Source organism: Camponotus floridanus, unplaced genomic scaffold, assembly GCF_003227725.1.
Source record: "Camponotus floridanus strain SB8 unplaced genomic scaffold, Cflo_v7.5 scaffold119, whole genome shotgun sequence".
Classification (NCBI taxonomy): domain Eukaryota; kingdom Metazoa; phylum Arthropoda; class Insecta; order Hymenoptera; family Formicidae; genus Camponotus; species Camponotus floridanus.
The window spans coordinates 99,576-127,542 of record NW_020229236.1 but is presented as its reverse complement, the minus strand read 5'-3'; the positions used below and the strand labels follow the sequence as shown (position 1 = coordinate 127,542).

Sequence of the window (27,967 nt, the reverse complement as noted above, 5' to 3'; positions counted from 1 at the left end):
TATTATTGGCGTTTTAACTGATATCTTAATCCTGCACATTTACAATCATGCGATAAAGTTTAGTAACAGTAATGGTGAACAGAAATAATGAAATAAGTAGAAATATTCATTCTCCTCGTTCGATCGATTCTAGCTAATCAGAGCTTACCTCGACAAATTATTTGTATTTATATAAAAAAAGAAGAAATGCTGATTTGGCACAATATTCTAATGCAAAATACACACAGGATCAAATATGCGGTTTGTACCTTCTATAAATCTGCATCAATTACAATTACCTCTGCTCACCTCGATCGATTTAGAATATGAATCTTATACACATTACAAACGGATGCATTAATTATTTGATGTACAGATTCAATTTTTCCATATACCTCAGTATCGTACATGTTTGGATCTTCATTATTAACAATCTGAATCTTCATTTGCGAAGTCGACAAAAATACAGCCTATTTACAGCTTACGTTGAGGCGTTGTACTTCTTCAAATTCAATCATTTCAGTAATATTAATGGATTCTTTTAATATTTCTTATGGCATTTATAAGCTTTTATCCACTGCATTATGAAAATTATGAGACGATAAGAAAATAAAAATTTACGGGTATGGATATGTTATATTTAATTCTTCCAAATTTTTAAGCAATTCTTTATTATTGTTAAATCTTAATTTGTAAAAGATAGTTATTTTCAAAAATTTCTTATATTTGGAAGGATTAAATTTGCACATTCTCTTTTGATTATGAATGAATAAATTCGTAAAAAAAAAGCAGCGGATAAAAGTTTTTCAAATGTGCACGAGGCCAGTTTATCCACACGAGCAAACACATCATTTAAGAAAAATGTAGATCGCCTAATTATCTATATATACAACTGTACATTGTTAAGCGAGATTCATAAAGAGAACTCGTATTTCAGCCGAATAATCAATGCGAGCATCTCCTTTTGGGAAGATATCAATACAATACACTTCAATTCTAAACAAAACGTATTACTTACTGTGATTAACGGACGTAGACGATTGGAGCAGTCCATTCACTCCTCTACCAAAGGCGTTTCCTTCTACTCGATAAGGAAATACGCGCGTCTATATTTAATATTAAACGTTCAACCAACTCTTTAGATAAGATAACTGAATCGTTTGATTCACCAATCAGTTGCACGTGTAAGATCGACGAATAAAATTCTCACGTATTTTATCGCCTCAATTTCAGCGCGATCATTGTTCGCACTTCTTCACTCTGTCAGAGTTCAAAGATAAAAGTTCTGCCGTATTAAGCGCGAGCAAGATCACAGAAACAACTCTAAGGCTCATGTCACATCTCATTATCTCTGATACCTCTGCTATTTTATCGTTAAATACAAGTGGAATCCGGATGTTGACTGGCGGACTTCCTCGTCTTTTTCGGCTCCTTCGTCGTTAGCTCTTGAGACGGTCTACGTTGGCTGCCCAATGTCACCAAAGCGGACGCGACGGCTAAACCGGCGCTCTGTCCGGCTGGTGTGTAAGGCTCACCACCAGTCGGCATTCTGACTAGTAGAGACAAGACTGCCGCTCTGTTGCCACAACAAGGCTCCAGTGCAATCGGACTAGGAGCATCCTGTAATGGGAAGATCTCATAAAGCAAAATGTTCTATTTTATTAATAATGTAAAATATCTAAAAATAAAACGAGTTACATTTACCTTCTTCTTTTTACGAGAGTTGCTAAAATCGGTATCACCGTGTTCTAGATCTGTGCTATCAATGTCGCGTCTCTCAATCTCTACTACAACTTGACTGAAAGCCCTACTGGCCATCTGTTCCATTTCTAGAAAGAGCCGTTGTCTTCGTCGATACATATCGAATTTCTGTTTAATCTTCCACAGAACGGCGGCTACCAATAGCAGAGCGAGAAAGCACCTGTGTGATGGCATGTAATCTCTAGTTTACAAGTAAATACTGCCTGATGTTCAATATAATGGAAAGAATATAGAAAATTTAGAAAATAAAATGTTGGGCCAATAGATGTGTCATCTCTCAAGATCAGTCTTCGCATAGTGTTTAAAGAGAATTTAACATAACTTTAATTCATTTTATTTCAAATTGAAAACTACTTCAAAGTCCAACTTATGATACTCACGTGCAGAATGTAATGAAAAATTGTTGCAAATTCAATTTGGAGTACTGAGAGAATGAGATCTGAATCCACACTGGCGGTTGAAAGTCATAAACGTATACATAGAATGTGGTGAAAGTATTATTATCTTCACTGCCAAAATTGTAATCCGCCTTGCTAAAACGGTGTTTGTACATGCTCGTCGTGCAATTTACGCCGAGTAACAGCGGTTTTTCCGGACTGTTTACTTTTTTGATGGTAATATTCATCTTAGCAAGTACGGAACACGTGATGGAGAATTCGGCATCGATATCGGCTTTCGGTGGTGAGTTTTTGAAGTTAATGGCCCGATAGTGACGATCTTCTTTCTTGCTTAAGTTAAATGTAAATTGATAATCAATAGCCAAGTCATCTGAAACATAAATACATATATAATGATATATGAGTTAGATATATGTACAAAAGTTAATAAAATGTAGAAGCAGATTTTATCGACTCACAAAAACAAGATCCTTTATTCGTAGGATCTCCGTTATAAAGACCGGACACGTCACAACGTTCGCAGTGATCGCCAATAATGCCTTTGGTCGTGCAAAAACATTTGCCGGTTTCGCTTGTGCATTGCGTGCCTTGATTGTTGCAGGAGCAAGCTGTAATAATCACGCGCAAGTGTCACATTCAATTGGTTCTTTCTCTCTCTTTTTCTCTCACTCGGTCGTGACGGGACAAGAAATATCATGGCATATGAAAAGAAAATTACATACGTTGACACGTTGCTCCATTGAGTGGACTGCCATAATAACCAGAGATACATTTATCACAATGTGGTCCATAAGTCAAGTTCCCACACGGTTGAATGCAGACGCTGCTATTTGGAAGACACTTACTATGCCCGTTGCATTGACAGGCTGCGAGGATAAAGAAAATCACATGAATGATGCAATGTTTCATTATAGATATACAAAAAATGTATACGATCAATAAAAAAGACTCGCTTACTCGGACATTTCGTGAAGTACCAGTGTTCAAACGGACACGTTTCCAAACTCTTGCTGCTTGGACCACTGGCTCCGCCAGGTAAACATACGCCTTTTCCAGTACCCGATCCATCGTCGCACCAGCCGCATCCAGGATCTGAACGACAAGCTGCGCACGATGAATAGAAATTGCACCAATCCTTGCCAGTCTCTGTGGGACGACACCTAGCTTCTATAGTAGTCCATTCGCGACATTGTCCGTAGGGAAAACTGGCCGGATATGCATTCTTGTCTACACATCTTGCCTCATTTTGACACCAGATGCAATCGCCTTCCGTGCAATTGCGACATGTTGTGTACTCTATGCACGCATTATAGCGACACATATCCGTCGTGCTTGATGATGTGACTGCTGATGTGTATGAGCCGTTGGGAGACATCTATTTTTTAGAAATTAATAAGATTAATCGATATATCTATTTTTTTGCAAGTTCAAATTGTTGCATGAACAAATTAGAGCAATATATTACAAATTTCATTTTTATCAAAATATAGTTTTTAAATTACATATATTAGCTATTTCTGAAATGTTTAGAAAAATATTGAAAATTTGAATATTTCCTTTAACTTTTTACATCCATTATACAGGCAGTAAAATATTAAAATATATTCTATATTTTAAATATATTATTTCACATACCATAGAATTTTCTCGTTGCAGCTTACACCGGTCAGGCCCGTTGGACCAAGACCAATAACAACGCGAATTGGTTACGCAAGCGTGGCATGTATGTAGTCGATGGCATTCGGTGCCACTCGAATCGCACTGCTGTGGGTCCATAATAGGCTTCGAATTCGGCGAATTAGGATGATCCCGACATTTCTCATATAAGCAACCCTTGCCACACCAAATGCAATTATACGAAGTATGCATGCAAGATGTGCAGTCGTTGAAGAGCTTACAGAGCTCCTCGTGCGAAGTCATACCACGCGGTGGCGCGTCGTCTAAACATTTCATGTAAGTATCATCGTCTTGATATTTCTTAAGCATATGCCTCGTGGTCGGCTGGCATTGGCCGTCTTTTTTGTGCCACACGCATTTCACGCCTATCCTGGCGTTCAGGCACTGATTCTGATTCGTCAGATGTTCGCAATTGCCCGGAGTATATCTACGCAATAAATAGATTTCAATATATACATAAATATAGGGTGTTTCAGACCATCCGTACCACCCATTTAAAAACTAGAGAAGTGGTTATTTAAAAAAAATAAAAACATTTTCTTGATAAATCGGATGCGCTCTATCGAATGGTGATATTTTCAACTTCTGGTTCCGGTCAGTAATAGGCGATTCAGACCAGAAGTGCATTTTTTAAAATTGAACTCCCTATTTTCCATTGCATATTCTTGTAGCTTACCTCGAGAGCTTTCCAAAACACTATAATAAATTATTTTTCCATGAAGTACTTTTCGAGTTATGAGGCTTAAAATCATTTCTTAATTTTACATAAACCATACATAATACACATAATTTCTTAATTTTAAATAAAATATTTTGTAATTTGCCTATTTCAGGTCGGAACCAGAAGTTGAAAATATCACCATTCGATAAAGCGTATCCGATTTATAAAGAAAATGTTTGTACTTTTTTTAAATAACCACTTCTCTAGTTTTTAAATGGATGGTACAGATGGTCTGAAACACCCTTACATAAATATATAAAATTCTTTTTCCCTTATAAGACCGTACCTCAACATGTCAGAGAGCATTTCACCATCAAAACCGCCGTAGATGTATATCGACTTCTCGAAAACCGTTGCACTATGACCGAATCGCGGAAGATCGCTCATGTCCTCAGGCATAATATATTGATGCCAGGTGTCGCACAAAACGTCGTAGCCAAGCGTGTCGGCCGAATAACATTGCGCACCGTGCGACTGCTGCGTATCATTATGCATATTACCGCCGAACACCAGCATCAATCCGCCGTAAATAAAGGTGGCCGTGTGAAAGAAACGTGCCGACGGTGCTGATGTTAGCCGACGCCACTCCGAATTATGAGGATTATACGAATACATTAGGTTGGTCAACTCTTGCGTACTGTGCGTCTCTGACACGTAACCGCCGTACACATAGATGAGATTCGTGAGAGGATCGTAGGCGGAACTGTGACCGTAACCGCCCTTCACCGGGAAACCCTTCGCTTTGACAATCTGCCACTCGCGCGTAGCTAAATAGTACTCCTGGACGGTGTTTAAGTAACCATATTGCGGCGAAAAACCGAATATCACAACCATCTTTTCTTTCTTGTTGTGACTCACCAAAGTCGCAGTGTGTCCAGCTACCTGTAAAGATACTAGACTATATAAAATATTACACTAAGCTCCAAATGAAAGTTAAAGAATAAAAATTAGCATCGATTGATATCGTTACAAAAAGTTAAAAAATTTCACTGAACTTTCAGCAATAAACAAGTCAAAATTGATTGAAATAAATATGAAATAAACACTACTTATCATTTTAAATACAAAGAATATTTCTTAAATGTAAGATTACGTTTTCTAGAGAAACTAAACGCACCTTTAGAGGTCCACACATTCTATTCACATTCGTTTTATTGTTTTGACAGCTATTATACACGGTGACGTTCTCCCAGACTTTGGCGGATACGTCGAATGCCCAGATCTCGTTGGTCATGGTGGAGTTTTGCAAGGCACCGCCATACATGAATATCTTGTCGCCAAAGAGTACGCACGAGTGAGCGTAACGAGGCAACGGTGCACGACCCTCGACATGAGGCGTCTCCCAGACATTGCCGTTATAATCATACACGTATATCATCTTGGCACGGTGGAAACTCTCGCCGCCAACCACGTATAAAGAATCTTTCCAGACGATAGAACAGTGACTGGCTGACCCATTTGGTGGCAAATCCTTGTACGTAACACTCTCCCAAAATCCATGATCACTCTTTTGACTGCAGTCTGCGCCTAAGTCCCGGAAATCATGCGTATATATAAATAAAGATTTATTCTATTTTATTTTATTTCTTAAATAGAAAATAGTTTGTGAGAAATTATATCATAAATTATTTCAGATTTATTCTAGCTCGCCTATAAATATATTTTATTTTTTTCAGAAAAATATTAAATGAATATATGCCACATTATTATAATTATAATGGTTATAAATATGGACTTGAATATTGGATATTACGATTTCCATTTCAATGGCGTGATATTATACACGAATAATGCTATTATGCTAAATTAAATTTGTAAAATAATCGGAAATTTTTATGAATTTATTTAGGTCTCTTAATTTTGAATAGTTATCGAAAATAAAAATATTATAATAAATTTTATTTTTAGATGAATATTATATTTATTATATATAGATTACAATTATAATTTTCAAAATTAAATTAAAAATACAAAAGCAATAACTGCGCCAAGTTGAACGTAGCAAAAATATATTAAATTGACTTATCAGCGTGAGATCATAATGAATCGAATAATTGCATAATGTAGATCGTAAATGTAAAAAAGCTAAAAATTATAATCATATTAAAAGAATATTATTATTGCAAAAATTAGCAGACTGAAAGTCGTCATCAAAAATTACATCGAAGCATAAGTAAGAAACGCTGACAGTAATAGATAAACGCACGTTTCGAACCTTACCGGTTCATTCTCAATGTCGAATTATAAACAATTATAGAAAAATCATAATACAAAGTCAAGCAGTAATGTCGCAGATAAACAAATAAATTCAAATGTAACCGACGCAACGTATCTCTCAATTATATGTATATAATACAGATGTTATACAAAATGATGTAATTAAAAATTCGCACGCAAAATGATGAAAGAAATGGAATGCCAATTCATGTAGGTGCGCGGTTGCGTCGGTTACATTTGTTTATCTGCGACATTACTGCTTGACTTTGTATTATGATTTTTCTATAATTGTTTATAATTTGACATTGAGAATGAACCGGTAAAGGTTCGGAACGTGCGTTTGTCTATTACTGTCAGCGTTTCTTACTTATGCGAATCTTTGATATAACTTTTGATGACGAGTCTGCTAATTTTGCAATAATAATATTCTTTTAATTTGATTATAATTTTTAGCTTTTTTACATTTACGATCTACATCCATGCAATTATTCGATTCATTATGACCTCACGCTGATAAGTCAATTTAATATATTTTTGCTACGTTCAACTTAGGGCAGTGGTTATTGCCTTTGTATTTTTAATTTAATTTTTGATTATTATCTTCAACCACTCTTTTTATAATTTTAATTATAATTTTATTATATAATTTAAAGAGAGATCAGTGGTCAATTATTAACTAATTCACACGGTCAAATCATGATTTTTCTCATCATTTCTTTACCTTTGTAGCCGTTAATGCAGCGGCAGTGATGACTCTCGCGATCACAAATACCCTGAGGATCCGAGCAATTGTTCGGGCATACTTGCACATCGCAGGCTTCACCAGTCCACATGGCGTCACAGGTACACGTGCCTTCGATGCACACTCCATGGTCGGAACAGTCAATGTGAGAATATCTGGAAACAATGATACATGTACACCATGATGGGATATCATTCTTAACTTCAAAGTATCACCGTTTTCAATTATATCAGTAAGCAAATATACATATTCTCGTGCGCTATTTACTCGATCAAACAATAAGTGTTTACCTGTATCAATGTTTCTCTACTGAAAAGCAATTGTTGGCGACAATCATACGTTCTGATTAGATTCAATATTTGGAGATAATATGTTTTGTTTGCAACATTGCAGAAATGCAAACAGTTCTGTAAAACATGTATCGTAACGTGCGAAATCTATTTGAATAATGAATTTGGAGCCAATTTTTTACGATATTTGTATATTTAAAAGATTCTAAAAATAGCAAAAAAAAGAGAGAGAGATTTCGAGGTCGAAAAGAATTATCTAGTTTCTCATATGTCAGGAAATATCAAAATGTGTCAAAGCACCAGTTTGACAAGATACTAACTGTAATCTTGAAAAATGTTCTTGCTTCTCCTAGATTGATTTTCGGCATCTATCCGCTGATCGTCTTCTGACCACAGGTAACGTTAACAAACATGACATAGATACGGTTACGCGTATTTCCGGCTCTCAGAGGAAGCTCGATAAAGTTTCTAAGCCAGGGGCGACCCAATTACGAGTTATCGGTAGTTACCATCCTGTGTAACCTCGGCAGTTTCTCTCTCTCTCTCTCTCTCTCTCTCTCTCTCTCTCTCTCTCTCTCCCTCTCCCTCTCCCTCTTTCTCTACGCATCTCTTTCGCATTGAATGCTATCTTTATCGAACACCGCATATTTCGCAAAGCTGCTCTTTCTTTTTTTATAGACAGATACAGCTGTCTTTCTTCCTCTACCGAAAATTATGCACACATAAATTATGTATCGGATTCAGATATGGCTTTAAAACCTCATATGCGGAGTGACGTGAGTCACCCATGCATGTGTGACTCAAATTATGTCCTTACTCGCTAAAAGCCATCGTGCAATAACCGTTTGCTTTTTAAGGTCGACCGATATTATAATCTCAACCGATATCAACTTGCATCGTAAATATTGAGGAGTACTCTCCATAAAATGTCCCGCTCCACTTTTCCCCCGGTCTCGCCAAAAAACCATTTTTTTCGCAAACAAAGCAATCAACCGCGCGTAACATATTGTTATTTATAATAATCTTCATCCAGAACAGAATGTTGCTCGAAATCATGGATTTAATTTAAAATCATATCTTATTTTTTCCTAATACATCTCTTAATCTCTTAATAAGAGAAATATAGATGAAAAATATATTTGATTTCCGCCGAGGTAAGATAAAGGAAGACGATGAAGGCGAAGTAACGAGGACTTGATCGTTAAGTAGACCGCAGCCGGCGACGCTCGGACTCACCTGCTCGGACAAGCGTTGATTTTATATGTGATATTGAAGCCGCTCATGTTATACGCGACGTCGGAATAAAAGTGCAGCAACACGCTGCCGGATCGCGCTATTACTTCCGGCACGCGGCGTATGTGATAGCCGTCCTTGTGCATCAGGCCGGAGAAGACGGCCAGAAGCGGCGCTTCGACGCTGTCACCGTCGTAGATGTACAGATGGTCCCAGCCGCATTCCGTCGCGAATTGCTCCACGTGCATACGTATCTTGGTGTTCGGGCTGCTCTCGATCAGCCAGGAGCACTTCACGTCCGCCGTATAATTACCGAAACCGTCGTGGATGATGCCACTTCTCTCTGATAGTCTGCCAAAAGAACAAAACAGAGGACGGTTAATCGACGCGAATAAATTTGTTAAATTGTACGGCATGTATTTTAATTACATAGCGTGGTGATAATAATGTGGTAAATTAGAATCTTATCAGTACATAAAAATAACGGGTAGAGAGAAGGAGAGAGACAGAGATAATATTCATTTGAAAAAATTGAAAAAAATGCTACAAAAAATAACCATAGTAGCTACAGTTTGCACAATATTAAGTAAGATAGATTTTAATGAGAAAAATTAATAATAGATCGAGAAGGAAATCTGCATAAAATTGTATTTACATTGCGGATAAATATAATTTATACACAGACCTTAACGTAAAGATATGTTTCGACATTAATTGTTAAAAATAGCCTTTGTTGTAAACAAGTGGAGGTACAAGTGTGGGCAGTAAAAGAGGCAGACACATATATCTTATAATACGTAGAGTGCAAAGTTCAGCGTAGAAGTATACGATTAAGAGATCTTTTCGCGATTTTCCACACGTGTTTTTATGATCTTCATCCCATTCTCATTGATAGCTAATTGTCCAATCTAATTCAAGAAGAATTCAATAAGTTCAATAAGAATCCCATGAATTCGATCAATGTCGCGTTCGTAAACGCGAACGAATAATTGAACCTAATTAATAATCCAAGCAATCGCTCGCATATAATATTAGATTGCATTATACGTATTGTATTATATCGCACAGATACGTATATCGGACGGATGCAACAAGCGTGACGCGGAAGAGCGAGATCAACGGGCACATCATCGTCAACGATAGAGCAGTCTAGCACGCCACCAACTTCATTAATTGCTCCCCATTTTGTTCCAGCGACCGTTGGCAATACTATAATAAGGGAGATGCGCGTGAGGCAGGCCGAAAGCCAGCGGAATGAAAAATGACGTTTGACGTCCTTGACAGATCCAGACGAGATGAGAGAAAGTACGGTGCATCTTAACGCTGCGCAACACCTGCATTTCTGCGCTCGAATGCGAAGGATGGAAAACGAACGTAGCGTGATTAAATGAGCGTGCACGGAAATAGAATAAGTGTCAAATCAAAACTTATATACTTAAATTAACGCGTTCATTGTTTCGTATGTACGCGACAATTTATAATCTTCTTAGAAGAATTTAATAATTTTAAATGTCAACAATATTACAGTCTTATTTCAATATTGTAATTGTCATCTCAAGAATATATAATTATTTAATTCTACTTTAAGAAAATTATAATCTTTGATTTAAAAATGTTATTTTCTGTTTAACATTGTTTCCTTTCCACTCAAGAAAATTAAATCTTGAATCAAAAGAATATATTTTTCTTGAATGAAAGATATAAAATGCTTCATTTAAGCAAGCAATTATATTTTTCTTTAATTAACGCGATCTCATTTCAAGATTTTCATGTTAAAACTAAAGATATTTTCAAAACAAAAATGTTCTTTTTTCTGTGCATGAAGAAGTATTAAGAAATTTTGAAATTTAAATCTGAAGAAGAAAGGAGAAAGAATTTAATTTTAAGTATACAAGCGAGATACTTGGCTCGTCAATATCTAGTTTTTTATATTTTCTTTTAAATAATTAAAAATTAAGTTATATCTTATAACGGTGCTCAATTTTACATAACAAGAGAGATTATTTTCTATTTTATTATACGCTTCTTTTTCATTGAGTAGCCGTGTATATAAAGGTTAATATTAATTCTGATTTTTCCCGACTTCAATTGCCAATTGATCCCGGAATAGGATATAAACGAGATTTTATGTACAATGAATTCGTGAAAATGTCAGTGCTGTACTAAAATAAAATCGTTTTCAATGTTCATTCAATCGCGATTTTATTAACTAATAAATAAATAATAAATAATAAAAGAAATAATAAATAAAGTATTACGCTCAATATTATTAATCTCGAACACTAAAGAGAAATGTTAATAAAATTAAGTACACAACACATACAGTACACACACAGTAATAAATAATATAAAAATTAAATAATGTATTAAATAATATAAAAAAATATATATGTAATATTTAATTTAATTTAAAAAATAATAAAACAAAATTTAAAAAATTTAAAAAAAAATAATAGAGCAAAATTTAATAGAGCAAAAACTTGTTACGTGGAATAACAAGCGCGTGAAACACCTGCGCTTTAGGAAACACGTTTTACGACCACGTGACAAGAGAGGATGTGCGACGATGACGGAGGAATAATAATGTGTTGTGTAAAAAGAATGCAGCTTTCGTGAAGATGCATCCGGTATCAATGAAATATCGACAACGGATATCATGTCGATACTTATGCCACGCATATTTATGTGTACATGTCTATTGCAGTATAATATACGCGCGTGATAACATTACGCGCATTACATTAATCGTGATCTTATCTTTTGATTATTTAATCTCGCGGACAATTTTGCATTACATAAATATACAGGATATTTCAGAAGTGACCAATTCTTCTTGCGCACAGATGAATCGAGAACAATGGCAACATTGTTGAGGCATCGATAATCCTCAAACTGCTGGAAATTAAAAGCACAGGTAATTTAAAAAAATAATTTCAATGAGATAGCACAGACTATCGAGTACACTCTTATCTGTCAATAACCATTTCCGCGACAGATGAGCTCGTTTTCTTCGTCCAAGACTTTATCGTGAAACAAGAATGCTGTTTATTTGCATCGAAGAAGAAGTTTATGGTAACAATAATTACGAAAACGTGCTACATAGATATAAAAAATGACATGATTTTTGCATTTTTAAAATGTGTGTCGTTACTATTATATATTTTTTCAATACATAATAATAAAAAAATTGTTATCAAAATAGATAATCTATTTTCTTATCCCATTAACTTGCAACGAAAAAATTATTTATTTTATTATCCAATTCTTATAAAAATATAGCTAATTCTTATAAAAATAATTAAGTTTGAAATAAAATAAACACACACACATTTGAATATTCTATACTATTCTATAATTAGAAATAAAATTCTATATTCTATATCTTTTTTTTGTTTTATATTAGAATATAATGAATTTCGACAAAAAATAGATAAATCACTTCGTCAATATCCGTAAAAAATTTCGAAAGAAAAATAAAGACGATATAAATGAAATCGTAGATTACACCTTCCTCGAGGATTGCGCGATACACTGTCGTAATTGTCGAAGTTACAACACAGCTGTGTAGTGTATCTGTGTAGTGAAGAAATTCTAAGAGTCAGAATAAAAAAATTAGCATGTTATGTATATCGTGTAGGACTGAACACGCGATTGTAAACGCGGAATGAAAGAACCTAATCACGATTCTTCTATAAATAACATCTGATTAATCATTGGGAAGAGGGTCAAGAACCTTTAAAACCTACAAAGCTCTCTGTCTTCCCCGGTGCAATAATAATAATAAAACAATTAATATTTTAGTATTTTGAACAAATTATGAAGAGATTATAAAAAAATTAAAATCATAAAAAAGTTGTTTACGATAGAAATAGATGAAAAAATGATACGATATCTTGAAGATATTTTGCATCATATATATGACTACAAAATTTATTATGAATATGAATAAAAAATGATAAAAAATTAAAATGATAAGATATAATGTAATAAAAAAGATTTTGTCGCACAAGAGCAAGATAATCTTCTAATCTTTTAATCCTTTTACGATATGCAATTATACAATACAGATATACATATAATCTACACAATGGATCTTTAAAATTATCTACGATAAGAATTATAAATGGATTAATGTAAAATAAGGTACTTTAAATTCTTGCTGAGAATATTAACCGTTATCTGTGCGATCCACACACAAAATTTTTCACTTTGTTAAGAGCGCCTTATAAATAGCACGGTTAGAATTAACGAACGCAGAATCTTTGTCGTTTCTTTGTGATGACAACAAGTCGAGTCATTTGACATTTGACATTCAAGTTCAACGACTGACCGATTTATTCTTTATTCTTCGAAATCGAATAATACAAGCAGTAAAATTCGTGCAAGTTAAAAGACATAAATATCAAAGATGAACGATGCAAATAAATTTGCTTGTTATCGTAGAAATTTCCACTGAATTAATGACAAGCATATTAATAAGCAATTTTAATATGAAAAAATTGAGCTTAAAGCGATTTCAAAATCACTTTTTTCAGCTTGTTAATGTGTTTTGATTAAATGTATATAAAATAAAACGATGTATATAAAATAAAATAAAACGAATTTAAACGTTGTAAATAAGTTGCAGAGAACTTTTTTGTTTTTAATGATATCGATTAGTTTCTGGAAAACATGATTATTCGTCGTAATATTATGAATAAAGGAGAATAGCGAGTTAGTGTAGAAAGTATATAATGATAGAAAATTATTATTATCTTTGACATCAGTAATGATCACCATATCATAATAATTCTGAGTAATTTAGTAAAAATATAACTTTAAATAGGCATTGTGTAACTCAGTGAAATAAAAATAGTTACATGGGTCATTTATCATTTTGCTATAATTAAGAATTACCAATAATTATTATTATTATAAGATCTGAATGATACGATTTGAATTCAGATGATCGCGATACCGCATTCAATGCATATAATTTCGCGAGGAGAAGATTAAAATAATGCACTTAAATCTGGAACAAAAACTGGAATAAATGTGTTGCCATGAGACATACTTTAGATAACTTCTGTGAAAGTTCTCCCGAATCTCTATTTACGTAACTATGTAGCTAATGAAGATATGTCAAACAGAACTAAAAATAAAAGTTGAGGAATAAATAAATTAGAGGATAAAACAAAGCTTGTCATTGAGTTGTTAAAAAAAATATACTTATTTTAACAAAAGAGAAATATATTTAGCACATGCACGTGATTGTAATGAGATTTTCTGGTGATTTATCGAGAAATATTTGTTCCCTATTCGAGACTTTGGAATCGACGAACCAGAGGGACCAGACTTTACGGCGATGTCACGGTTGTTAAATTGCATCCACTTGTACTTAATGCGCCGTAATGACTCGGAGAATTTATCAAAGATGTGTAAACAAGAGAAATTATTGGAGAAAAGCGTCTTTCCTAGCGTAAAAATAAAATGCATTTAAAAATGTAAAATAAAGTAAATAAAACAAATAAAAATACATACATTACATAAATACATACATGCATACTAGAACTTCGTATCTGTTATACAAACAGAGCATCGTAAACAATTCAAGTTTCATCGTATTCCACTTTACAAATATGAGAAAAGTGATAATTTTCAAGCTTTTTCTTATAATTCCGTTCCGGAATTAAAACGCCGAAATTTTTAAAAAGCACACCGAGGAAAAAGTAAAACTTTAAAAGTAAAGCTTCGCTCTTTTCTCAACTTTGTGACGTTTTACTTGAAATGAAACGAGCTTTCACTTGCTCGTTCAAAGAGAATAAAGAGAAAGGCAACAAGAATTTAACAAAAAATCCAGCTAAAAAGGATATAAACTTAATGAGATGTTCTCCGATAAAATTGTAAGAAGAATTTTTCAGCATGCCAACGTGTTGTGAATTTAGTAAAGTCCTTGTAACATTATAAAATGGTTATTTTGAAAAACAATTTCAAATTACCATCGTTTGACTTTTCAATTTTAAAAGTTAATTAAAAATTTCGTGCGTTTTATTTTACATCGAATCTATCCGAAATAAAGTTTTATGGAGAATATATATTATTTCTATTTTTATATTTTACGTATCTTAAACTCTCTCTCTCTTTATGGAACAATAAAATAACAAAATAATAAAAAACAAAACAATAAAATAATCTTTGTAAATTCGAAAAAATGATTGATAAGGTTAATAGTAGGTTAAATAATATTTTTATTAAAATTTTATATATATATCACGTTTTCCAATAATACGAATTAAATTATAATTATGCGAATTTTTTATTACTGTAATGGTTTTAGTTACAGTTTGTCTGTTTTCTAATCTTTTCCCAGAAATGATTCAATAGATTTCACGCTTCGACACAGTAGAAAGTTGATGCAATATCTAAAAATAAATTCATACATATTTTTATTTACTCCAATCTTATTTTATATGATCGTATTTTATACACTTTAATCGGAACAAAAATCGGAATGAAAATCATTTTTTAGATTAAAGACTTAATATAAATAATATAAAACTTGAATTCTATGTACATGTATATGCATATCATGCACACATTGATATTCACACAATTTTATTTATCTCATCAATTTTATTTATCACATGATTATCGAAAACCATTGACAGAGTTTTTATTTTTCACGTAAAAAAAAATAATTCACACTCAATATTTAAATTTCCATCAAAGGTTTCATTAGCAAGTTACTCATCACTTCTATCTCTCTTCTTTTAATGGATCTTAAGTGAATCACTTTAGAACGCAGATTAAAAGGCTGCGGGATGGCGCAGAAGTTACTTGTTAAATTTTCATAGAAAGATACTATCGACTTGAAACTTTTTTGAAGACAGACATTCCCAATTTGCCGATTCTCATTTTTAATTCCCGTAATAAGTTCTTGCAAAAGTTCCGTCACGGAGATCACGAAGTCACGATATAACATCGCTCGCCAGACGCCAAGAGACGTAGAGTTCATAAAAATCGCGAATTCTACCGGTTTCTCAATCCGGTTTTTATTAGCACCGACTGGCATTCGCGTAATTAAAACTAATATACCGGGGCAGGATAAAGTTTTTCCGTGGAGGAAATTTTTATTTTTCCGTCAAAATTAGCAAGTGCCAAGCAATTAGCAAAGCCAATCTTCTATTTATAACATATAATATCAAAATATTCATACTTTAAAAAGTGAAAAATCGTAACAATTCTTAGAATTTTTCGCTATTTTTATTCGCGAACAAATGGAACGCAATAATTGACATAATCTAATTTTTCCTCGCGCATAGCATCGGAAATTGGACTCAGATTTCGATTTTAATCCTCGCTTCACGTCGCTACGAACTGGTTCGCTGTATTGCACCCGCGAGCGAAATAAACGGCGCGTCGGATAAAATGAGGAACCCACGCAAAGGTTCCTCTCTCGAGAAGCAATAAAAGTTGGTCGGCGTCAGCGGAATGTGCGTTCATTTAATTGTCGCATATATATTGCGAGGCCAATATTAAGGAATTTAACTCCCGGCTATTCCAACAACATGCAACATGTGGGCGCCATGATCACATTGCTGGAAAATAAATTCGGAGTGATGAGATGGATTAGTTTGAGAGGGATCTTGACGTTGCATAATATATCCACTAGATTTCTTCAGCAAATATACAGCTCATTAAAGCAAGATTTCAAACATCATCTCCCTCTCTTCCTTTCTTTTTATTTAATGTACTATGCAAAAAATTAAATTAAAATAAAATATACTTTTCTCTATTATAAATTATGTCAATCATATTTATAATATTATAATATTATAATATTATTTCTTATAAAATTATATTATACAATTATAATTTTTATAATTTTATAATATAATTTTATAATTTTACAATTTTTATAATTTTATAATATTATAATATTTATTTATAATATTTACAATATTCATTAAATTAGTTTCGTCATCAAAGTTGCAAGACTCGAGAAAAATGGAAACCGAGAAATAGTGCGGAAAACTTTTTGAAGGATCACTTGCATTCGAACAATAAAAAAAAAATAATTTTTTATTTAAACTGAAAACTCAGCTTAACGGAAAGTCGGTTCGTTGTACGAGCAAGTGTAACAAACCTGTCAATAGATGTGTATTGACATACACTTCGAATGCATCGATAAACGCATTGAAATGCAAGTACATAACTTTTCCGTATGGTCTGGCGTGCTCGATGAAAAAAAAAACAAAAAATATGAATGACAACATGTGCTCGCGGAGATAATTCAATTTAACGCGTTGTGGCTACGAGAATAACGAGTCTACGTTTCTCGATCGATGGAAAGAGCATTGCTATGCGTTCCATTCTATTTTTATATCAATTCCTCTGATTCTGTTTTAGCGCAGAAATTTCAAATGAAAAATTGACAGACTCCGAAAAATCCACATAAATATCGAAATTTATTACAGATTTGTCGGAAATATCCTCTCTCTTTTATTAACGTTTTCTCAAAAATAAATTAGGAACTTTATTTTTGTCTATAAATAGTAAATTATAATAGATCTATATAAAAAACCTTTAACTATAATCTAGAAATCCGGAATGAAATAAAATTTTCTGTGTTATAAATAAATTCTGTTCAACAATAATAGTTTTCGAGATATAAGTTCGTCAGTTACATCGATTTCTGTTCTCGAGAGAAAATCCTGAGATTTCCTTCTGTGCTATCTGCAGAGCTCGTTTCGGGACTTGCTTGATTTCGTTATGGACGAAGAGGAGGAATCAGACACAACGGATCAGCGAACGAAAGACTCTCGTCCGGATTGGAAGATGAGGCTTTATGGCCGAGGTGACATTTGGAACGCTTTCCAATTTCGCCGAAGTCTCTTCACTTCGTGAGAGACGTAACAGTTTTGCGGACGCAAATGGCTACGGTTGACGAAACTCGGGTCGCAAACGCGATTAACCTCAGACTCAGGGTGGAATCAGGTTTACTCAGGGTGGAATCAGGTTTGTCCAGGATGGAATCTTTTACGAATGAGAAAAAATGTGGATAAACTAAGAGACTTGTACTGAAAGCTCTGCAGTAAAGAATGAGACCGACATTAATCGCAAGACATTTCAAGTCCGTCGAAATACCACGTATATCTCATGGCATAGAATTTAATGACACAGCACATACGCACTATAATTATGCGTTTTAATCATCACCCACATGTCTGTTGTCTTAAAATATTCTATGTGCGTTCTCATAAAATTGTTTCAACAAATATTTTTTTATTTAAAACATGTATTAAATTTTAAGATAAATAAGTAACTTTGCAATAAACTGTGTTGGCAGAAAGGCTTCACACAAAGATAAGTGATAATAAATAATACGCATAGATAACAAAATAATAAACAAGACTCGATTATACTTATCAAAGTATCATTGAACACGCGACTACATTTATCAAAGTATTTGAATAATATATTAAAGTATGCAATATTGCACTATAACTTTCATCAAATTATATGTAAAATACCATCGCAAAGTTTCCTCTTCTTTCACGTTTGATAGGCAGAAAGTGCATTACTGTAAAGTAGTTATCTTATCAAGCTTTATATCGATCTACGCTACACTTATTTGATCTTCCTACTTTCCGAATAGATGCCTTATCTATTTAAAATATCTTTCAGATAAAATGCATCATGCACATCTGTGTAAAATATCAAATAATTGAAAGTAAAATCGACGCTAAAATTTTATAAAAATATCTATTCTCAAAATAGATAAATATCATAGATAAATATCATAGATAAATGAAGTGTTTTCTGTTACTTTATTAGATAACTGTTAGACAATATATGAAACAACGTTATAAAATAGTTCACCATTTTTCTAAATTATTAACTCGTCAAGACAGATTAGTTGATTTCTCATTGGTGTGTATAATAATAATAAAATTATTGAATTTATTATTATTATTTCATTTATAAACAATTGTAAAGTTCGATAAGATTTATAAATAAGGTTTTTAACAGAGAGAGACAATATAGAAAACTCTCTAAAAGTAATTGACATCTCCATATTGTTATTATAAATTATTTCCACCTATTATTAAATTGACAGATTATGAAGGATTATTAAAAATTATTAAGGATTTATACTTGTATTGAATTTAATTAAATGTCAAAATATTGAATTTGATTAAAAGTCAATCAAATAATTATTTTTACGCGAACGGCGAAGCAATGTTTGAATATTAATGCCAATATCTGTATTTTAGTATGCAGACAAGAACGATGGTTTCTCGAATATATCGCAGTGTTTATTGTTAAAGAAAAGTATTAAGTATGCATGATGTATCAGACTGAATCATATTGTACATAGACGGCAAAACATGTGGAACGTGACATATCAATTTCTCTTATTGATTTTAGAAGATGTTTTAAGCGACAGATATAGAAACGTTATAGCAATGAATCTTTTTTCATTCAACTTATTAAAAAAAAATAATAAAATAAAATAATTTTATTTCAAATCAAATCTTTGATCTTGATCTTCCTTTCTTCAAAATAACGAAATTTGACAGAAAATAAAAAAAAATGCAAGAAAATAGCTTTGAAATTGTACACATAACTTTTGCATTTTGCATTTTTTTCTAAACAATTTAGTATTTTTTGAGACTACTAATCGCACTTGGAGCACGTCTCGCTCTGTACGTGCATCGCTACTATATTTGTACATAAGCCATCACACGTGCTCGGACAAGAGTCCCGTATAGAAGATAGTGCATGAGTGGGTAGAGAGTTATGCATAATGTAACACGTGGTATATGAAACAAAACGCCTTTTCCATGATAACAATATCGATTCGGAGAGAGAAAGGATACTGCTAGAAATTTAGACCAGGCAAGCTGCAAAACTCTATGTCTAACAAAATTATAAACGATAAAAGAAACTTATCAATGCATCAATAAATGAATATTATTTTATATGACAGAAAGAATAGTCTTGTCAAAATAATAGTGTCGTTAAGCAAAAATATCGTTGTGTAATAAATAATAATATTCTAAATATAAAATTAAATTAAGTTAAAAAATATAAAATTAAATTAAATTAAAAAATATAAAATTTAATTTAATTTAATTTAATTTAATAAAATTCTAATATAAATAATAATAATATATAAATAATAATATTAAATAATAATATTCTTCCAATATTTAACAGAAAGAGAAACGAGAGAAATAAAAAGAAAGAGAGAAAATATAATATATTCGCCACACGTACAACAATATATAAACCTGTTCATGTAATAATCTTGTAATAGTGCATAGTTAGAATGGAAAGTTCGCTACTGACATAGTATATTTGTTACTAGCAATTTTTCACGATAGTAAATATGTAATAAGAAGTACGCGATCTTATATATATGACGAGAAAGTAAAAGGCACACAGATTGCTTAAACTGTAAAATGCATTTTTACAAATTTCTTACTGATTCAGTAAAATCCTATAGATCCACATATACAAGAAAAAAAATGGAAAAAAATTGCTTATTAAATATTTCTAAATTTATATGAAAATGTCATATATTTAAGATTATGTATGCGTATCTCACCAGTTACAAAAAAGTTACAAAAAGTTTCTTGAAAGGATTTTTTCACTTTAATATTATGTAATCCGGAAGAAAAAATCAAGACAAAGTGGCGAAGTCGATAAAATTCAAGAAGAAAAATTTACATTTAGCTTTGAATGGCAGAAAATCTGAAAGCAGCTTTGATATTCCATGCACGTCAGTAAGATTCTGTATTTCGCACACGGTTGAAAATGTAACACGGCTCGCTAGATACACAAAAATCTCGAAATCTAGCGCATATTTTTGCGATACATAAATAAAATAATATGAAGAAAAATCCCTGATTAATCGAGTTTACTGAATCTTTCATTCACCATTCACATTAACAAATTATAAATGAATATTTTGGATAGTCTGGCGCTACCTCAAGAGATACAATATTTATAGGTCGATGATTAGAACGATTCGGGCCACTGTTGATTCGCGAACACGCGCGAGTCTAATTAAATTCACAGTTTAATGTTGCTAATGAATAATTTAACGATATTATCGTGTCAGCACCGACCACGAAATAGCTGTTTACATCGGAAATCAAACGATATAGCATAGCTTTATAGGATAGGATTATGCAATACTTTAAACGGGAAGTTAATTGCAATAATAGAGATAGGAAGTTTGTTCCCTCGATTATATATTTATCGACAATAAATAACACCATTCGCGTTATTTAATAAATATTAATTTTTTACGTCAAATTACGAACAAAATTGCGATAGCATATCTAAGTTTGTTGAAAGCTAAAAAATTTTCAAAATGTAGGATTTTTTTAAATTACCAAATAAAAGAGAATTATTTCTAAATATATATATCATTTCAAAGATAATAGTGCGCAATAATTATCTGAACAGAGAATTTTGGTGCCGATGGCACCAGAGTAAACGACGTTCATTACACTGAAAGAAGAATTTAAATTAAGCGTAATTATCGAATGTAATTTATAATCTGTGTGACGGAATTGTAAAAGCGAACGAGACACGTACACATGGACAATGAAAAATCACGGAGTAATTATTATCGCGTGGCTATTATCGATCAATTACCTCGCGAACGATTACGTTATAAGCGCTGCGCTCGAGTAAAGAGTCGTTTTCCTTTCACACCAATAATTATAAAAATTATCCTCGTAAATCACTATCTATGTCCATCACCAGTTCATTAGAATATTCAAACCGAATCAATCCTGACTCTTTCGTTTCGAATCAATCGTATTTGTCGATCCATTCAAAGTCGATAATTGATAGTTGATAAACAGATTGTTGGAAATCATACGTTGTAAGCTAATGAAATCGCGAGTAATGTATAATTAATTATACATTCTTTTTTCGAAGCAAAGCAGCATTTTCAATACAATGTGGCCCGAATTAAATGAGATAATGCGACACGTTTGGAGAGGCTGCGCTTTTTCGGAGCAACTTCATCGATCTCTTCGAGGGAAGAAGCGAAGGGATGCGCAGGGATGCGCCACAGCATTTGCAACGAGAAATAAACGGGAGTGGAGGGACATAATTAATACGGCTGTACGAAGCTTGGCCTAACCAACTAACGAGCTTTTGCATTCACGTGTCTCCCGTCGACGGTGATACAGTTTACATTGCCGATGCAGACGAGCGCATTACGCGAACACAATGAAAGACATGCTCCGAAAACCTCATCTCTATCTGTTCATCTCCCTCTTTCTCTCTCTCTCTCTCTCGCACGCTTTTGTCACGTGTATCGCTACGCAAAACAGATAAAGAGTCGCACGCAGTGCGCGAGTGCATATAAAGGAAATGCATCGGCAAGTCGTGTAAATTTATGACGTGCTGCCTGCAGTCATTTTGAGATTACAAATTAAGTAGAACGTTCTTGATGCTAAATAAATAATAAATTGTCCAAAATAAATTGTCTTTAGTGCGAATTTTATTTGAAATTAATTTAACAATACACAGTAAAAAATAAAATGTTAATTATAACATTTTTTACATGTCCCAAGAAAGTCCACTCCAAATTTTAAGTTAAAATAACTCATTCGTCGTATGTTACTTATCGTCGTATGTATACTTGACAAACTAAAAATGTTAAGTAATTGACACAATACTTTACATTTATTTTTGTTATTGTGACTTTAAGTGTAATGTAAAAATAACACACAAATTAATTAAAAATTACATGAAAAAATAGTTACAACAACTCGTAAAAAATGATGAGGACATTGACATATAAGAGTAATTATTTTTACTTAATTTATTTGTAATAGAAACATTTGAATGTATAAAGAATACGGCTCTATTTATTTAACAACATGATAAGTATGAAACGAGCGATAAGAGCCTAAAAACGCGAAAGTAATGCGTAAATTTTTTTTTTTAAATATTTGTAAAATATATGTATAAATGCCTTGTGCACGTCTTAAAAAAAAAATTTTTTTTCGCGCACAATTATTGTTTGGGAAAAAAAAATTTACATATTACCATCCGCGTTTTTAGGCTCTTATCGCTCGTTTCATAATTATCATGTTGTTAGAAACATTTGATTTTAGTAAATTTGATTATTTTTGTATGTCAAAGTTCAAGATTATTTGAAGATTCACTTTAACTTTTCTTAGAATGTTAAACTGACTTTGAGACATGTTAATTGTTTAAAATGATTTAAATGTTAAAAATACTCAAAATAATATTCCACTTCTAAGAGATATATACAAAATGTTAAGTATGAAGTTGACATAAATGTTACATATGAAAACGTTATAAAAATAATAACATAGGTTGTATGTTAATTTTACATTGAAGTATTAATCAAAACGTGGTAACACAAGAAAATTTTAACATATGGACGCACAATTTTTTACTGTGTAAAATCGAAATATTGATATGAATTTATAAATCTTACATTTTTTAACTCGCAAGTAGAAGATATCCAAATCATTGTGTTTTGAGATACTTTAATATACAATTTCCGCTCGTTCAATAACTTGACAGACGATTTATTTAAGCTAAAGTCAAGTATACGTAACGATTTAACTGTTCAGATTTTCGACTAATCAACTTTTGTATACAAAAATTATACATGTATAATGGTAAAGAAAGGAGAAAAAAAGAATGAGAAAGACTGCATCGTAATAGTGTTATATAAAGTGCAAGATGAAGCAAAAAAGAAGATAAAGCTCGCGCCCTATTCGCGATCTATTCACGCTCGCGATGTCTATCAATCATTGTCACTGGCACTGTGATGCTCCGAACCAGGATTAACTTTTTAGAGAAAGGCAGAAAATTTCATGCGAAAGTTCGATATTTCTAGAATGCGGGTGACTATTCGACTTTGCTCGGTGGAAACTTTTCCGAAAAATATCGTGAAATTTAAGAACCGTGAGGAAATATTCAATATTTCTGAGCTGTAGAAAAAAACTTCCTTGCAATTTCCGGAATGTCCAAAACACGATATTGAAATCAAAATCGAAATATTTTATTTTATATTTGTAACAATTTATAAAAAAAAATCTCAAAATATTAAAGACAAAATATATAAACCAATGCCCTTATTATAAAATAAAATTTTTAATTTATATATCACAAAATTTAATTCATAATATATTTATAATTTGAGGAAAAAAATATTGTGTTTGAAATTTGAGAAAGATTCTTATATTTATATATATTTTACTTCACTTTTTATATATATTTTATATTTATATTTAAAAATAAATACTATTGAAGATTTTTATCATTAACGGTATTCAGAAATCTGGATGTTGCGAAATATAGGAATATCCAAGAGGATTTTCTCCAAGAGGAGAATCCAGAATATTGACAGAATACTCGTGGTGAATGTCTTCAAATATTCGCTAAATATTTAAAAGGGAGTAAGAATAGTTAGCAAGAATGTCATATCTATAGCGGAATAGTACCTATATTTTCTCGATATCCATTGAATATCCATTAAATATCTAAGAAAATATTCAAGAATATCCTCTGAATATCTCCATCGACTCCGATCGTATGTTCCAATGTTCTCATGACGAAAACATGATGACTGATCAGTAAAGTGTGCATATATACCTTTGACATTTTCTATTTCAGAAACTTCAAACGTGAACATCCGGCTACGAATGGGAATTGAGTGCGTGGTGATAAAATATAAACCAGGACGAAATGTGAATTCTATTTCTATTCTATTAATATTTCATGATTATTATATGCACTGATTACACAGATTCCGAATACTTTTTTCAAATTAAAAAAAAAACTTGCCCTACTTGAAACGCAATCATGGTCAAAATTTTGTTCTATGTAAAAAGTCAATTTTAAAATGAGATTCCAATTTAAAAAGAGAATTTCGTAAGAGCATCTACGTGATTTAACTTGATGCTAAAATTTATTATTATATGTATTAAAACAATATATAAATATTTATTGCTTATGCAAAAAGTAATTATTTATTTATTGAAGATTATATTTATAGGATTATATTTAAATATATGTATGTGTGATGTGTAATTGATGACTTAAAATTTTCCAAGGTGGCAAAATTTTACATTTTTTGGATAAAATTCAATGATAAAAATCAATATTTTTTCGAAAAAAATGATTAAAATTAGTTTTCTCTATTAAAAATATTAAAATAAATAGAAAACCTTTTTTTTATATTTTTCAATTGAAAAAGTGTCTTCTAACTCGAGCTTTATTCAAATTAAAATCCCTAAAACATATATTAGAATCGACGTAGCGAATAAATTAATTTTTTATTATTGTATGGTGTAAACGCAAATTATATCTGTATTGAAAATTGTTAATTTGGTTATTATTATATTTTTCTTATTAAATTAAAATATTGATATTTTGACTTATTGATATAAAATTTAATAACATTTACATCTCTAAAATTGCTTATTTCAAAAATTTCACATATTAATTTGAATTAAAAAAGACTTTATTATTATATGATTTCATTTTTTAATCTATAATAATTAGTATGATTTATTAATTGAAGTAAAAAATATTTTTTTCGCATTATATATCTTAGTGTTACATATTAATTATCTGTATACTTTTTGCCAATATTTATTCCATTAGATAAAATCCGGGACCGTAAAAAAACCGGAATGTATCATTCATTTTTTCTGGACTTTTCTAGTTAACTTATATTTCAGGTTGATAATCTAAACTTTTCAAACAACTACATCTTAAGACGAAAATGTTTCATATGTACAAATGGACAAATTATTTATGCTCTATTCCTAGATTGAACAAGTTTAGTCAGTATCCAGGACAGAGAGCACATTTCCCGTTGCTTTTAACGGCGATAATCCATCGATTGATCAGGCAAATCTAATCTCTGATCCTCCCCAGAGGCTGTCACAGCTCTCACAGTGATCAGTGTTATCACAAGATATGAACTCTGCTTCGTTTATTGTTAGATACATATATATCTCGAGACAACAATACGTTGATCTTGCTTGCCCTGTATGTTTTCTTCTCGTTTTTTTCTTTATTCTTCCAACAAAACGCGATTAAACAACCATCGCTCCTTTTACAACGAATAATTGCCTAGATGAAAGGAAAGTAGAACAAAGAAGCTAAGGTGCAGCCACACGAGGAAGAAGAACGAGCTTGAGAGATTCTCTTTCGAAGAGACGCATGCATGCACGCACGCACGCACGCACGCACGCACGCACGCAGACGTTTATTTACGTCGCGCAGGGAGAGGAGAGAGGTGGCTGAATCTCTCTCCGTCACCCGGAACACGCCGATCGAAGCGACAAGAACGACCTAGAAAGTGGCGAGATACCGTTGCACTTGACACGGACGATGCGCGCGTACGCCCGTACGTGTATGGGATACCAGGCTCACTCTACGGGGACATGTCACGCACGTCGTCCTCTGGACGAACAATAGACGGAGAGATACAATAAATATAAAAAAAAAAAAGAAAAAAAGGGGAACGGAGAAAATTTCTCGCGAAGCGAGACCCGGGGACCTGCTGTCACTCTCCTCCCTGTGACAGCTGATCCGAGAGAGAGAGAGAGAGAGAGAGAGAGCGCTCACCTGACCTTCCCGCCGCAGAACTGACAGTGCGTGCCCTGCCAACCCTCGCGACACACGCAGCTGCCATTGACGCAGTCGCCGTTGACGCAGGTGTCCAGGTCGCAGCTCACCTCCGCTATCGGCGACGAAGAGGAGGACGAAGCGGCGTCGCTTACGTGCATCACCCAGCAGCAGACGAGCACCGCCCACGGTAGGAACGTCGCCCACGGCACCGCGACCCCGGCGTCGCTGCCATGGCCGCGTCTCCGTCGAGGGTCTTGCACCGCGGCGACCTCGTCGTCGTCGTCGTCGTCGTCGCCGTTGCCGCCGTCACGACGAGATCGCCGCCACTGAGCTTTCCGACGATACTTGGACTTATATAGGAACAAAAACATGTGCGCGATCTCTGCCATTTTGATAGGCTTCCATGTCAGGGACAATGGCTGCAACGGACGCACCGACGAGGGACGCGCATACGGGACGACAACGACGGACAAAATTGGACAGCCTTCGCCTATCCTTCCCGTAATCTTCGACGCGACAACTCCCGAGTCGACCTCGATATCGTCTCACCCGACGTACTCGCGCGACTCGCTGCTACTGGTCTGCGCGCTGGCGAGCTCGGGGAGGGAGCGCGCAGCCGCCACCGCCGTCCACCTGTCACTGGGCACGTGTCACCTAGATGGGATGCGCGGATGTGGATAATCTGCTTCGAACACCGGAGCCGAATGAGAGAGACGGCGTCTATATTTACAAACGTGTCTTTCTCCTTTCTACTGTCAAAAATAGAGGACAATCCTTAGAAAAAGATCGGTCAAGTTTTAGCCTTTTTATTCGGATATTTCATGGACGTAAGAAATACTGGACAGAGCATAAAGTACTCTTTTAGACGAGAGGAGTGAAATCTGAGGGGTAAGGGGTTTATTGTCGCGGCCATCTTAGATGCATCAGATTTAGCGTCTATTTTCACGTCGCACGGACGTAAATCGAATAAAATATGAGAGATTCCGTGAAATCATCTATCATCTGAAATTGCTGTGTTATTCCGAATCATTTTTGAATATTAAGAAATTCAAAAATATCACACTTCGTGAAATTAATATCCGTCGCCATCTTACATGCCTCATATTCCGTTGCAGTAGACATTTCTTTCCCCTCACCCTTTGAGCTTCACCCCCGCAGCAATACACTCTGGCCGGTATTCATAGTCCGATCTTATATTTGAGATCGTCTTAAGTTCGAGTTTGGAATGCTACGCAACTATTTGATTGGTTGAATGAGGTCTTAAGTCAACCTCGGACCAGACTTAAGACAATCTTAAATATAAGACCGGACTATG

General features: G+C 33.4%; 1 protein-coding gene across 2 annotated transcripts; it reads right to left on the bottom strand.

Moving 5' to 3' along the window:
• Window positions 1-694: 694 nt before the first annotated feature.
• LOC105256236 (attractin-like protein 1) lies at window positions 695-27,041 on the bottom strand. Of its 2 annotated transcripts, none has more exons than XM_011265980.3 (12): window positions 26,650-27,041; window positions 9,022-9,369; window positions 7,475-7,650; window positions 5,654-6,063; window positions 4,823-5,418; window positions 3,774-4,242; window positions 3,096-3,513; window positions 2,861-3,004; window positions 2,597-2,746; window positions 2,121-2,508; window positions 1,684-1,921; window positions 695-1,599 (listed from the first exon to the last, which is right to left on the bottom strand). In XM_011265980.3, the coding sequence occupies exons 1-12, from the start codon at window positions 27,039-27,041 to the stop codon at window positions 1,354-1,356; spliced, it is 3,975 nt and encodes a 1,324-aa protein (XP_011264282.1). In that variant the 3' UTR covers window positions 695-1,353. The 2 variants fall into 2 exon arrangements, with proteins under 2 accessions (XP_011264282.1, XP_011264283.1); XM_011265981.3 differs by having other exon boundaries at window positions 1,684-1,900.
• Window positions 27,042-27,967: the final 926 nt, after the last annotated feature.

Coding starts and splice junctions, on each gene's coding strand:
- LOC105256236 (XM_011265980.3), bottom strand. CDS start 27,041: ATGGCAGAGATCGCGCACATGTTTTTGTTCCTATATAAGTCCAAGTAT. Junction 7,651..9,021: donor ATCAACGCTTGTCCGAGCAG/GTGAGTCCGAGC, acceptor CATTGTTTCCAG/ATATTCTCACATTGACTGTT. Junction 3,005..3,095: donor GTACTTCACGAAATGTCCGA/GTAAGCGAGTCT, acceptor TTATCCTCGCAG/CCTGTCAATGCAACGGGCAT.